We start from the raw sequence: 15000 nt of genomic DNA on the forward strand, positions 1-15000 counted from the left end.
CACCTCGTTATAAAGAAAACCTGAAGGTAACAATTGGTCAGTCATTAGAAGTAATGGAACAGGAAGCCTATCAGCCCCATTCTGAGGTAATTATCTCAGATTTTGACAAGTTAAAAGTGGGACTGCTGTTACTGCATTTGTGTAAAAGCTTGTAAAGATGGCCTTAATTTTGTGCTGTTATGGGTCCAGAGGACCCCAGAACCCAGCAGCAATAGAAATTCACCAAGACAAATGTTTACTTAAAGAAAAGTTGCCTTAAACATAAAAACAGCATCAAACTTTAACTTATTGCTATTAACTTAACCCCCTTCTAATTCTAAGTGGACGTGTATGAAATGTAAATATATTCAGGAAAGTTCTTTGATTCACAGTCCAATCTCACTTCTCACTCCTTCAAACTGACTGGTAGCAGGCAATTCTTATACTATGCACAGAATTTAACATTTATGAATCTTCACCAGGGTTTGGTGCTGCAAGGTAAATGGTTATCACTCAGGAAGGTTCTTGTTGGTTTCAGAGAGATTGGCTGCTTGTTGGACACACACAAACTGATTCCCTCTGATCAGCCACTTCAGTGTCTTGCCGAAGAGAATTGCCCAATCATGGGTTTTCCAAATGATAACCTCTTCTTCCAGGTCACCACAGAGTTCCTCTTGTTTCCCTTATTTCAGGAGAAACACTCTAGCCGGCCGTTTCCTCTTGTAAGGACTACAAAGGTTTTCAATAGGCTGAACTCGGAACTCACCACCCATCTTCAGAATGGGATTTTAACAAGCCTGCCAGCTTGTCATGTTGCAGCCTCCAAAAGCTTCTGCAGAACTCTCTCCATTCTCTCCCAGTTTGCAAAACCACTTGACCCCTCTGGCACCAGAATCAGTTTGTGAGCCTGAACATCTGTTGGTTTAAAGACAATAGTCCATTTCCTCCACAACATCAGTCCAATTAACACCTTCTTGTGAAGAAGACTCCATAGGCATTCTTGGAAGTTTCTGTAAAGTCACTGTGGACATGAAGTCTCTCTTTCAGAAAAACTCTTGTTACTCTGTTGTGACCTACACTGAAGCCCCACAATCTATCTCTTTTAAAGATATATTAATATATAGTATATCCCGCAACAGAACGAATATGGGCAATTAACAATTACAGCAAATTCAGGATTACTGTGCAAATGTGGAAATGCTGATATAATGATTAGTTTCCTTGTGGTACTTTCCAAGAACATACTTTGTCATTGTAGCAAAGAAGTGTGAATATGCAGTGAGTTCCCAGCATAAGAAATCATTGAATAACCTGCAGCAGGTAGGTCACAATAGAGTAACAAAAGGAATAATGTTTCCTTGGTTTTCAATGGGGAAAAAAATGTTCAAGTGGAACAATTTTAGCAATGTATTTAAAAAAAATGTTGGTTTATTTTATTTAGTTTCACTTTAATTTTTTTTAAACAAATTCAGGGATGGCACAGTTAGTGTAGTGGATAGCGCAACACTGTTACAGTGTGCCAGCAACCCAGGTCGAATCCAACACTCTCTGTAAGGAGTTTGTACGTTATTCCCGTATCTTGATGGGTTTCCTCTGGATTTTCCAGTTTCCTCCCATGATTCAAAAAATACCTGAAGCTGTAGGTTAATTGGGAGGCCTGAAACCATGCAAAAAGTCTAAATTTTAATTTAACATGGTTTTACTATTTCCTTACGACACAAGAGGTAGCCATTTGGCCTATCAATTCTATGCCAGCACAGAGCGATATTATTCTCCCCCCTCCCGTTAAAATGTAACCTCTCCCCTTAAGAATGTGCTGTGCGAAGACCACACAGGCAGCTCGGAGGGGGGTGGGGATGTAGTAGCCCCTCTAGCGATGCCATCTTTTAATAGTTTCAATACTTTAATAGTTTTGAGTGTGCCTGGATGTCAGAGATTTTCAAGATTTTAACTAGTTTGCTGGGTGACACAATCAAGGAGGTTGAGCTTGCCAGCCAAAGTCTTCTCAGTTGTTTTTGGGATGGGGTCTGTCTGATTTACAACGCATTTGCATGCACATGTCCCACCACCTACTGGACCGGACCTTACCTGTGGGATCATGTTGACACCAGGAAACTCACTAAAACGTGAAGTCTGGATTAGGACAGAATTTGTGTGGCTGTAGTTTGAAACTCAGTTGACACATACATTAAACATAGATATTTAATTGAAAGGAGCGTTTTCCCTTGCAATTAAGTGTGGCTCGCATTTGAAGTGGTATGATATATCCGTGTTGATATCTTTGGGCAGATTTGTATTGATTTTTTTTTAGGTCAGTTTTATGAATTATGACTTGGCATATAAATTGGCATATATATTGTGGTTATATTGTTTCTCAGATGGATTTTATTCTCATCTAAACATTTGCTATTTTTGATCCCTTTTGTGCTCTTCCTCTTGAGGGCATTTGTGACCTCAGTTGTAGCTGAGAACTGGTGAGGACCATCCCCAGTCTCAGCTTTATTCACAGTCGACAGTCCATTCCACTACTTGTTGGTTCATGTTCCATTCTGGAACTTCAGGGCATGAGGTTGGCTACTACTTCAGTGCAGTATTGAGAGACCTGCTGCAGTCTCGGTGATATTTTCTTTCAAATGAGCTGAGGCCTAATCAGGTGATTCAAGTTGATGTTGAAAAAACACTGGAATTTCAGAAATCCCATCTGATATAATCAAATACCTCAAAGCAAAAAATAAAAGCCCGTAGATGCTGAAAATCTGAATTAAAATCCAAAAATTCAGGTAAAGGAACATTATGGAGAGAGAACCAGAACTATTGACTGGAACTGTTTACTCTGCTTTCGGTCTCAGAGAAGCTGATTAACCAGCTGATTGTTTCTAGTATTCAATGCTTTTATCACCAATCCTGTAGTGCGACCAGGCTATTCTTGGTCACGTGGTGCTTCATTGTGTACTTTCATGAGACATGACATTAATTGAAGCTTATTCTGAAAAGTCTTATGGACAACAGGTAGTCAATCTGACAGAAATTGTGTCTTCACAGGGCCATCGATAGCATCAGTTTTTTCCCCTCAACTAGCTCTAGGTGGGACAATCTGCCACTGCATTGCACACTTCAGAATTGATGTGATGGTTATCTCAATAGCAGAATTGAGCCTCTACCGAAATGAGCACACAAAAAAGGATCAACAGTATTTGGCCTGTTAGAATTCCTACAATTCACCGCAGTACTCAAATTATTTATAGATATTTCATGACAGATATGCGCAGGTAAACTCCTAAAATAATAGAATTAAGTTGATGCTAATTTATCTTTTTTCCATTGCATATGCTGATCAGTCTGTTATATAATGAGTCCAGTCCTCAAATCACTGTCGCTTGGCTTGAATTCTCTGTCTTCTTACTGTAATAGTATGTTGTGTCTTGCATTGACCTTTTAGTGTCTCCCTCTTAAATGCTACTTTATGGGGCTGAAAAAAGCTGAGGTTTCTTCAGTCTTTATGATTCTGAGGCCAGTGCTTAGTCTTCCCTGCACTGCTGGTAGGATTTGAATGTACCCTTTGTGAAATGGGATTTGACTGGAGCATTTTCCAGTTTAATCAGTGGTTTCTTTGACTTGGATTTTCTTATGCTATATATGCTCAGTCTTCTATTTACTTAGCTAATTGCTGCTGTGCAGAGAATTGACATGTTGAGCACCAAATCTGTAATGATCCTTGTATCATTTTCAACTTCACCACGATGATAAAAATAATGAATTAAACTGCCACTCTTAAGTTGGTACAATCTCGAAATTTGACCAGTTTCCATCAAGTTTGTCCATCTAATAGATTAATGTCACTTTGAACCAGCACAGCTTGAAACAGAAATTTCTGGGACCCCTATTCAGAACCCCTCCCCCCCCCCCAACATTCAGAAATTACTCCCCAAAAATTCAATGAATTTTTTAATCCATTCTCATTATTTTAAGCTTAAATAACACATGTATTCAGAATGTTGCCAGAAGGATCACAGTAAACATATTGTAGATCTTTCTGAAATAGAAATTGTGAAGACAGTCAGACAGGAGTTTTCTTTCCTGAATCTCTATTGGTTTTCAATTTTAACTTGTGCGTCCACCTGTTCCAGGTTCATTTCATTTTGTGTGAAGAACATCCTAATGCTGGTTTAAATTCACCTTTCTGCATTTTTCAAATTCTTCTGTGAACCAAGGCTCATAATTTGGAATGACATTCTACTGGTATAGTAATGGAAGTGTGATTTTTTTTTAGTTGCAATGGCAGACTAACTTCTTGCCAGCAGTGTTGGATGCAAAAGGTCCCATGGTGTTACCATATTAGTCAAGGAAAGGATCACAGTCTGGAGACCTCCCATAACTGGGCGTTGAAAGGCCGAGACCAAGGAGAAATCCTCAGAGGGAGGGGGTGGGGGGTGACAAGGTGCCAAAGTGGTAGTAATGGTGTAAATAGAATCAACTATAACAAGGAACAGTGATGGGAACGTAAAGATATGGAAGTAAGGGTGGGAACAGATTCTGAATGGTTTTCCCAAATAATTTATTGTGATTAAATCTATTTTTGGTTTTAAAACAAAATAGTAGAGCCAATCTCTCCATGCACCCTGGCAAATATAATGGCTACTGCTCAAGTAGCCATTTCTACTCATGGGATCTGACTGTGAACCATTTAGTTACCTCATTTGTCGTAACTGCAGTGACCACAGCTCAGAAAGGACTTGCTGACTGTTAATTGATTTGGGAAGTCTGGGTTGCTTTTGTAAAAATATTGATAAAGCAAGGGAGTGTTGTCCCAGCGTCCAGGTTCTTGCTGAAGATATTTCCATTCATCTCTTTGGCAGCAATTGCCATTGTACACATCTGTAAAGTCCCCTCGTTGATACTTTATTTAATTCTCATAATTATCTGATGAATAGATATATCACGTGTTTCTTTCCTGCATTCTCTCCTTGAATATCTCCCTTTACCACCTACTGAGAAAGTAAAGTCTCTACTGCCAGTACTATCAGGTCGCTGATTTTATGGCATCTTTACACAGCTGTCGCTAAATTCCAATTACTAGAAATGTCTCTTATTGGAACTAATTCTTTATCTACATGAGTTCATATGATCAGGATTCTTGAATGTCTTTTTCTCTGCCCTTATTCCTGATATGTGCAGAGAGAGAGAGAGAGGAAAAAAGATAAATCTAGACACTGAAAACTTTTGACTTTTTCCTCAATTACTGGTGCTATGAAGCACAAATAGTTTATACATCAAGCCAGCTGCATTTCTAAAGAGCTAATCTATTTCTCCTTTGACCAGAGGGAAAGGAATCATTATTACATGATTAGTGGCTTTAGATAGGCGAAAAGCAGCAGTAGCAAGCAAGGCGGTGAGGATGAGTTGTATTAATTACCCAACACTTGCTGGCAAGATAATTTTATCAGTGATTTGGCCACTGGAAAGTTACAGCTTTTGATAAAAGCTGATAAGTCCTTAGTTACATCAAAACATTGGGGAGAGGGGCAGTGTCAAATGAAATGCATCTCATCAGCTTTTCAGTGACAAACCAAATTCATTCTTCATGTAATTGATAACGGACTCAGAATTATTTCACACATTACAATACACAGAGGTCCCTTTTACAGGTTTTGTACTGCTGTAATTAGCTATGCTAATATCTCCTTTATTGGCCCTAATATTGCTCAACACCTTTTGCCATCCTGAAACCCACCAGAGCCTCATGGCCTGTCAGGATAGCTGATTATTGAGAAGGATAGCTTTAATCAAACATAATTGCAGTTAATTTTTCTCTCCTGCTCTCGTTTGCCAGGATCTAATGCCATAGACTGGTTGATATTCCATTAAATTACAATTAAACAGGCTGCTTTGTTTCTGATAGTCTGAAGAACGCCACAAAGTTCTGTCGCCATTTAAGAGTGCTGTTTAGTAATAATTGCTTCCACACTCACAAAGGAGCAATTTACACAATACCCATGTAGAATTTAAACAGCACATAATGTAATGGATATTACACTTGAGTCTAACACTACAATTAAAATGATTTTCATCAGATAAGGAAAGAGCTCTTGCTAATCAACTTCATAAAAGTTAAAATAAATGAACCAATTCATAGTTCAAACATGCATCAATTGAAGTGGCTGTGAAAATGACACAGAAAGACCAAACCTTTAGTGATTTGAATTAATGTTTATTTATATCATTAACATGTTTCATACACAAGTCGTAAGCCATTTCGTGCATAAGGAATTGTGGGATAGTATTTGTGTAAACAGTGGCCAGCAGAAGGTACACAGCTATTTGCAACTTCAGTAGCTGTACATTTTTTTAAATATATAGCAGACGCATCTTGAATTTATTGCATTCAATAAAACCACACACACACCTATTTGGTAAATGTTTATATTTTGCACTTGATTCTATCGTCAATTAAATATCTAAACTATTTTCCACACTTGGTGTCTCTAGTGTAAATTAGAGACTTGATATTAATCAATATTATGTTGATCTGAAAGAATTACACTCGGGTAAATGGAAATTCCAAACCCATTTTTGAATATTTTTGTATGTTGGAAGTAATCATTGAATTTATTGAAAGTTAGAATGGAGATTGCCAAATAAGTTACATTTGTCAATAAAACCAGCAAGTCGAAGACTGCGCATTACACCACTTTCCAATCCCATGTTGGTGGGTGGGATTGTTTTGCAGAGATGGCAGATAAGCTCAAACTAGAACCAACCATCAAGCCAGGGAGAAGCAGAAGTAAATAAAGCCTATATTTCAAGCTTGATTTACTCTAAAACCTACTGTGAAAGATTATGACTCTTCAGGGAAATAAACACAGGGTCAGAGAATTAGTGTACATAATGGTCATTTTGATAATGGGCTAACCGATGGAACCTTAAACATACTGTACACAATTAGGCATAATGCACTAATGACAACACGGGAATTTTATCACCTCTCTGTAATCAGCAAATCTGTGTTTGGCAGTAATAAAGTGTTTATTGGTGCTGAAGTCAAAGATTTTCTGCCTCACAAAAAGATCTTCTTGTTGCTTTCATTATGAACACAGACATTCTGTACGTGCCGGTCGCTGGTAACACAAATTCACACAGGCTGTCAGGATATCACCGATGAATTTCCTGTTCCAAGGGTGAGAGAGCAAGTGACTAGTCATACCTTTTGACTTTCTGATATCTTGCACAGGCAATACCCCCTAAGAGACCTCATGCCCAAGTTGACTCTCTACATTCATACTTGACAGTTGATGATCAAAAACACTTTATATTTTGGACAATTTCATTGAATTAAATAATAAACCACCTAAATTCCAAACTTCATTTGTTAAAATAGCCTTAGCAGTGGCTAAGAAATGTATTGTGATTACTTGGAAATCTGACTCCCCTCTACACATTGCACGATAGACTGCTGAGATGAATAGTTGCATACCTATGGAAAAAAATTACATATAACACAGAATAAATATTACATCTATCAAGATATGGCAGCCAGATACGGATCATATAGGGGCCAAATTATAATTACTATAATAAAAAGCACAAGAATAGATGCTGCTGTACAATAAATTTAAGTGATTTCCCCTTATAGAAGGTCAATATAAGTGTGAGCCCTGACTGTGTGTGTGTATCCATATTGTGAAAAGTGGGGGGGGGGGAGAGGGTTGTTTTTTTTTTGGAAAAATATATATATTATCACATACACACATAATTTGATAGTGGACCTTTTATTATGTATAAAAAAACAAAAATAAAATATTTTTAAAAAAGTTACAGGTATACAAGGTGCTCACTCAACACAACTTACAATTCAGAGAGAGGAAAAAATTAGTTCCACAAGTTAATGGTGTCATTATTAAAGCAAGTTAAAACAGATGAACACAGGATTCTCCATAATAGGAAATAGTTTGAAGCTTTTTGGTGTTATTAGATTGTATAAAGGGTACAAATTTTTCTGTGTTCAACTGTGGAAAGGCTATTAAATATAACAGTAGTTTTCAATGTACAAGTGTAGAACATTTAACTCGTGTATTTATCAATTAAGAATGCATTATGTTATACAATATTAATTTAGGTGGCTTGAAAGTACATACTGTGTGGTATGTACTCTCTGATAAAACTTCAAAAGCAAACAATGCTTCACAAAAAATCCTTCAGAAGACTAACAAAATATTTTAAATTGCATGAAAGATTTACTTTTGTTAGATGTAAAATATGGCAGTTAAAGGCGAGAAACATTTGCTGATGAGAACTGTCTTCATCCAGTCCTTCACAGATGACATTTGTTCAGAAGATTAGCCAGGTTGTAATGTGCAGCATAATTGCCCTGTGTGTATGTCCCCAAAGTAAAACCTAATTGCTTGACAGCCCCATAACTTTGCTGTACGCTCTTACCTTGTTAGGTCCTATTCTGGTGTAGTTAAAATGAAGCATGGCCGCAGGTGTGTGTAATTTACCTGGGTATTGACTTTGCCTGGTTTAATTGCAGAGTAGTTGTTAGTAAAAATTGGTGGGTGGAATATCAAGTGACTTATGTTGATGGCAGATGTGCATGGAAGGGAAACTGTGAATGATATATTAATGTATAATAAAAGGTACATTTAAAAGACAGCAAATTACGTGAGCCATGCATACTAATAAGATCTTATTTACCTACCCAATGGCTAAACCAGCCATCTACTCATTATTTTAATATATGCTCTGTATTCAATTTTAGATTCTTCTTAAAGTTTTTCCTCAAGTGTAATCAGAACTGCTTGAAGAATGCAGGAAATCCGAGAGATATGCGTAGATTCCAGGTAAATAAAAGCAAAATAAATGTACTTTAGTGGCCTCTTATCTTGGGGACTTTTTTTTTTCAGGGGTGGTGGTTGGGAACAGAAATATCATTTGCTTAGTGTGAAATTAGTTAGTTTACATTTTTTTCTATACACACATTTATTTATTTATTTTCTCCCCTCTTTAGACCGCCCCATGCCATGCACTATTTCCTGACTGAAAGGTTGGACAAGTGACCTGCTCGCAGGGCTCTGGCAATGACTGTGTGTAATCAGCTATAAGAAGGTACAGGAGAGTGGCCCGGGTTAACACACCTGCCGATTTTCCTTACCTCCACTTAGTACCTCCCAAATAACCCAGCAGAGACCAGAAACTCTGTGTGGAGAATCACAGACACAAAACCACATCTTATAACTCTGTTACGGAGTATATTTGTGCATGACATGCAATGCTGTACCATTTGGACACCTCATGTTAAAAAGAATGGAAACCCTTTTATTAGTTCTAAAATAATCAAAGTATTTAATAAATCCATCATGTTTAATTATAAAGCCTGTTCAGTTTAAAATACACATTCCTTCAGAAAGCTTTCAATAATAGGGAAAAAAATAATAAGTTCAATTCAAATTATTTGCTTTTGATTAAATCAATTCTTGATTAAATCAATTCCAAATTCATTTGTCCAACTAAAATTTCCATTCATATGGATCCTGACAAATACATGGACCTATCTTTAATCTTTAGTGTAGATTTGTAACAGTGGGTTCTTTGTCCAACATAGGAAATTAGAACAATAGATTATTCACTTAATAGTTGGAAAACCAAAAATATGGATGAAAAGTTTTTTTAAAATTGGAATTTAGATTTCTTCTCCAATACTAAGTCTTGCCTTTATCGAAACACAAAATGATCACGCTTTGCTGGATTTCATTTTATAAGTGGGTAGATTTCTCATGGTATTCCACCAACGAATATTATTGCAACAGTCTCCCCACCCCATACATAAAATTGTTCATTTAACTTGTTAGGCAGGGTCTGTGTATTGTTTTCCCTCAGAGATGGAATACTTGCAAAATAAGTGGAGCTGCTTTGTACCTAACACACATTTCTACATTTCTTACAGGAAAAAAGCAATTATTTAATGAAAATGATGTTTGAATAAGCACAATATAATATTTAACCACATTTCTGTTTTCATTTCTGTTAATTGAGGACCAATATCCTAAAAAGCAGCGTGTTTAACAGACCTTGTATGAAAATTGTTTCCAGAGTAGAAAGATTTAACTGCATTGTCAGTAGTCTATTAAATATGCTGGTGTCTACCGCTTTATTCCAAAATAACTGGTAGTAAGCTGTGAATTGTACCTTCTGATTATGACTTTGAGAAACATATTTGTGGTTAACAAAAAGAAAGAAATGGAAGGCAGTCACCGTGAAGAATAACCAAACATATTTAGCCGAGAAGACTGAGCAGAAGAATTTTCTAACGGGGGGAGAAAATTCTCTACAAAAGTACAGTAGTGTATTCATTTTTCATGCATCTCAGATATGTGCCATTGGTGATATTGATCCATTGATGTGGAGCAGAGGTCAAACCTAGAATGAGTGGAAATGTCCTCTTTGTCTCACTGATGACTGAAAGAAGCATCAGTCACCAGTGATCTTGTCGTCGACAGAGGAGGCACTTAGTCACTAGAAGAACTTTCTTCAGCTAATCTCCCTGCTTCTCAGAAGGTTTAACTGGACTTAACGTGGTGTCAAATCCCAGGCATTTCACTGCCTCAGCACTTTTCTTGAGGTGTAGTACAGGAGGAGTGTGAAAGGAAGTCTTATTCCTTGCTTTGCGCTGAATTGCATACTTTTCCTTAGAAAATGACCAAGATCAATCAGGTGAATACCAAAGGAGGTCGGTGGCGTTGATTCCTTGGTTTGCTATTCATGTCTCTCACTTCAGTCTTTTTTGCAACTGTATGAGATAAAATATTGTCAGAAACCACATTTATTTGAATCCTGCAGTGCAATATACGGTGGAAAAAATTAAAAATGGACATTTAATTGTGCTATTTCTGCTTTTAATTGTTGCATATTTGGCACAATTAATATTTTAGGAGAATGTCATCATGAAGAAGGCAAGAGATACTCAACTAAAACAGAGAGGCACATTGGGGAGGTCAAGTGTTTCAACGAAATCCATTAAAAATAAACACTGATAAACTTTCAAGAATCACAACTATAGAAAAAGTGTTTCTCCTGTGAGCAACAGCTCCAATCCAATAATCCAATCATTATTTACACTCCAAAGTTGGGACATTCCAATGTTTACTCCATGCCAACCCAGGTTTGGAAGTTTGAGCCTGACACAATATCCACACTTTATTAATCGAGAGCAGTGATTCAAAAAGTTGGAGTTCATCTCATTTAAGTGGTTAGAACTGGATGTTCTTAGTGACACAGCATGTGATGGTTTTAAATTTTAAAACACGTTTAACGTGTAGTCTTACCAAAATATATTTTGATAATTAGAAAAATTTTTACATTTCAGAACTAATTATATCAATTAAATACATAATGAAGGCAGATTATTTAGGCAAAATGAAAAGCATTTCACAGAACGATTACTTAGTACTTCATTGCAAACTTGAAACTAAATGATGCAACTACCAAAATAAGTTTCACAGAAGCTCATTCTAGTGCTTAATTCTAAGCAGTCGTACATTTTTTGTACACGCACCCTTCTACTTGCTGGGAAAAAGTAGCTGGAAGCCAGAGAAGTCTCTCTCCATCATCTACCCAATGGCCAGTCCCTAAACCTTGGTGCAGAATGAAACTCTTTCACTCAAAAGAGGAAATTCCTTTGACATACCAAGACCAATCAACATCAAAATGAACTTGAGGGAGGCTTATTTTACACTGATTGAAAACACTTTCACTATTCATATTCAACCCTTTTCAGATGCAAAAAAGTTCATTATTAGTGATTAAATGCAAGTGGAAAATTGACCTGTGGGATAATTTACAAGAGAAAGCAGGAAAGCCCTCTGATTTATCAAAGAGTTTGTGGTAATTTCAGAATCCTTGCTTCCTTTCATGTGAGCACATTCTCAAGTGAGGTAATTCTAATTAGATAAACTAGTTAATCAATATAATCAATAGATTAATGAAAACAGCAAACTATTTAAATGAGTAGCTTGAGGGGTGTTTTAGGGCCTGATAATATGGTGAGTAGAATATTCCCATGAATTGCATTCATTTGTTAACATAATAGGCAGATTAAATTGTAATTAGTGTGGCGGGTTTTTAAGAGACAATTATAAGAGAAAGCTTTTACAGAGCTTGCATGAATGACAGGTATTTATAGCCACTACATAAACTGTTCTTGAAAGGAGCATCTTTATTCTGGCACCACTCCACACTCTCAGCAAAGACAGTTTAATTTAACGGTAAAATAAGGCCCTTGTATTTCTTTTCCAGCTCATTAAAGGTGTCAACACTTTTGCAGACTTTTTGCACAACTATCCCCTAACTGACATGTTCTTTATTCTCAGGTTGTTATATCTACAACAGTTAACGTTGATGGCCATGTGCTGGCTGTCTCCGACAACATGTTTGTACACAACAATTCTAAGCATGGAAGGCGGGCTCGCCGCCTTGACCCTTCAGAAGGTACGGCCCCTTCTTATCTGGAAAATGGTAGGCACACACATTTTACATTATGTCTTATGATTTGAAGAAGCTTTACCCCCCCCCCCACCCATTAAATTTTACATTTCTATTCTTTCAGTAATACTGCCTTCAAGTTACGTTCCCATCTAATACCGTTTCCATTCCTGGATTAGTTAGTAGACAGTTCTATTTTGCTTTATCTCCCATTCAGTTTGTTTTGTCTGACCCCTGAACATTTTTTTTCCAATCACCACCTCCTTTCGCAGCAAAACAACATAATTTTCAGTTTCTTTGGAAGAGATCACTTTATTTTGTTTTGCTATCAGCTTCCACCCTTGTTTTAATTCCTCTCTGGCATCTGCCTTTGGTCAGCAACACAGAACTCCACTGGCAGGTTAGAACTGTAACTTTCAGAGATGGTTTTTAAAAAAAAACATGATCAAATCTGTAAAGAATTTACTGTGAGGTCAGTTTCCTGTTGCTGGGTCCTACTGCCACAGATCAAATCTGTGTGTTTTGCATACAAGAAGAAAAAAACAGCACAAAACTCTTCCCCCCCCCCCCCCCCCCCACCTCAACAGATCATATGGGACTGACAGACTACATGGTTCAAATAGGAAGGGAAGGTGAAGCTAGGGCAATGTGACTGATTCCAAGGGACTGGTGAAATCTGGAATGTTGAACTAAAAGTGAATCTCCGCCTGGTCCAGACGCAGTGTATTTGCTGGGAACTTCAGTGCAACAGGAAGCTTGTGTTAGATTGGGGGAAAATGTATTTATCTAACTAACTTGATAAACGTTGTGGTTTTCTTTTTTAAGTGGTGGGTGTGGGGAGAAAAATGCATCATTAAAAATAAAGCAAACAAATATCTCAATCTTTTAAGTACAAGAAAAGATGGGTAACGTTTTCTGAAATATCACCGAATGCTTTATGCATTTGAGGCTGACCTGCAGCATTCCATGTTAATAAATTCTCCCATCTACAACAGCAGGATAAAGATATGGAGCTTGTGGTGCACAGTTTCACTTGACAACAAACAAAGACCTCGTAGAAAATCACAGTTTCCCAGAGTAATCAAATGGTCCATCTTGCTCTGCTTTATACACATTTGGAAAGTCTGAGGTTACATTGAGCTGTATAGAATTAGCTGACTTTAACAAGGACAGGGTGTAAACCTCATTTTTGCTGTTGTGTCCTTTCATGAGATCTCTGCTGTGTACATCTTTCAAGGTGCATGGACGTCAAATATTCCCTATCTGAGCCCATTAAGGAAGAATGGTTACTCTGGTGTGGTATCCACCCACTGTGAGAACTCTATCTTAAACTTGTATGGAGAGCATGGTTTGAAGGCCAAAGATGGGTGAAGAAAATTTGTTGGAAGATTGACAAAAGATTAGTGCAATAAAATAAATTTAATTTGAATGTCTTGCCACCACGGTTTAGGTTTACTCAGAACTAAAATATATTCCCATAATTTGCAATGTTTAATTTACAGTGTATTTGCCAGAAAATTCATCTATTGTTAGCACCAAACATCCCACAATATATCTGAAATTCTTCAGTGGAAGGGTACCGTGTACATTTGTTCTTCTTTCTGTCTGTCTGGTTATTATTTAGACATGCAGCGTGGTAACAGACCACGAGTCTGTGCCATTCAATTTTACCCCCAATTAATCTATGTTTTGAATGGTAGGAGGAAGCCGGAGCTCCCGAACATGGGAGAACGTGGGAGAACGTACAAACTCCTTACTGCCAACACGGGATTTGAACCCATATAGCTGGCACTGTAAAGGCGATGTGCTAACCACTAAGCCAAACATGCCACCCTAATAGTTTAGCATTATTGATGAGATTAATTTCTCAGTAATGTTGTCTCATAATGTTTATCTGATTTGCATCCACTGAAAGGTGTGTGTGTGTGTGTGTGTGTGTGTGTGTGTGTGTGTGTGTGTGTGTGTGTGTGTGTGTGTGTGTGTGTTTTGCCTGGCAACTGAATACTAATGAGATCCTCAATTAAAAAAGCTGAATCCTATATCCAGTTCTATTCTTCACCAGAGATGGAACCCAAATCTTTGATGGGCTAAGGCCACCCTGATTACTGCCTGATTTTGGACCATCCAATAAAACTATCAATAGTAGCTGTAGGAGTAAAATAAAGCTTTAAGATTAAAAAAAAAATGGAACAACTAAACCTTGGGAACATAAAATCAAAATACTATCTTTTCCAAGATGAAAAATTTTAAAAGATTTCATCATTCTTACTTACTGACTCAAGTCATGTGTCTTTTTGTACAAATTTAACTGCCTAATATAGTTTTTGGAATTACAACTTAGCCTTTGGGCCAATATACTGCCATGAGGGAAATCACAAAATTCACCCCTTTTAAAAAAAATTCCTGGGTAGTTTGCAAAACAAAGAATCCACGAATGGCCCAATTTAAAGCAGGATATTCAGTGATAAAATATGATTCCATGCCTACACATGACTGAATATTTTCTGCTTAAAGAAGATTGTATGCTTTGAATTAGTAACCCTTTTT

The 15000-nt window shown here is 37.2% G+C and overlaps 2 protein-coding genes across 8 annotated transcripts in view; one reads left to right on the forward strand and one right to left on the reverse strand.

Annotated features, from left to right (window-relative positions):
- ebf3a (EBF transcription factor 3a) overlaps positions 1-15000 on the forward strand; it is a 123879-nt gene that overhangs the window by 77031 nt on the left and 31848 nt on the right. For 4 of the 6 annotated variants that reach the window (XM_069899640.1, XM_069899639.1, XM_069899642.1 and 1 more), the window contains 2 exons: positions 8735-8816; positions 12342-12486. In XM_069899640.1, the coding sequence (XP_069755741.1) occupies positions 8735-8816; positions 12342-12486 (227 nt within the window). The remainder of the gene's footprint in view (positions 1-8734; positions 8817-12341; positions 12487-15000) is intronic. The other 2 variants (XM_069899641.1, XM_069899643.1) reach the window with 1 other exon arrangement.
- The window catches only part of mgmt (O-6-methylguanine-DNA methyltransferase), a 538867-nt gene that overhangs the window by 14914 nt on the left and 508953 nt on the right, over positions 1-15000 (reverse strand). The window lies entirely within an intron of this gene.

Source organism: Narcine bancroftii, chromosome 10, assembly GCF_036971445.1.
Source record: "Narcine bancroftii isolate sNarBan1 chromosome 10, sNarBan1.hap1, whole genome shotgun sequence".
In the NCBI taxonomy this organism is placed as follows: domain Eukaryota; kingdom Metazoa; phylum Chordata; class Chondrichthyes; order Torpediniformes; family Narcinidae; genus Narcine; species Narcine bancroftii.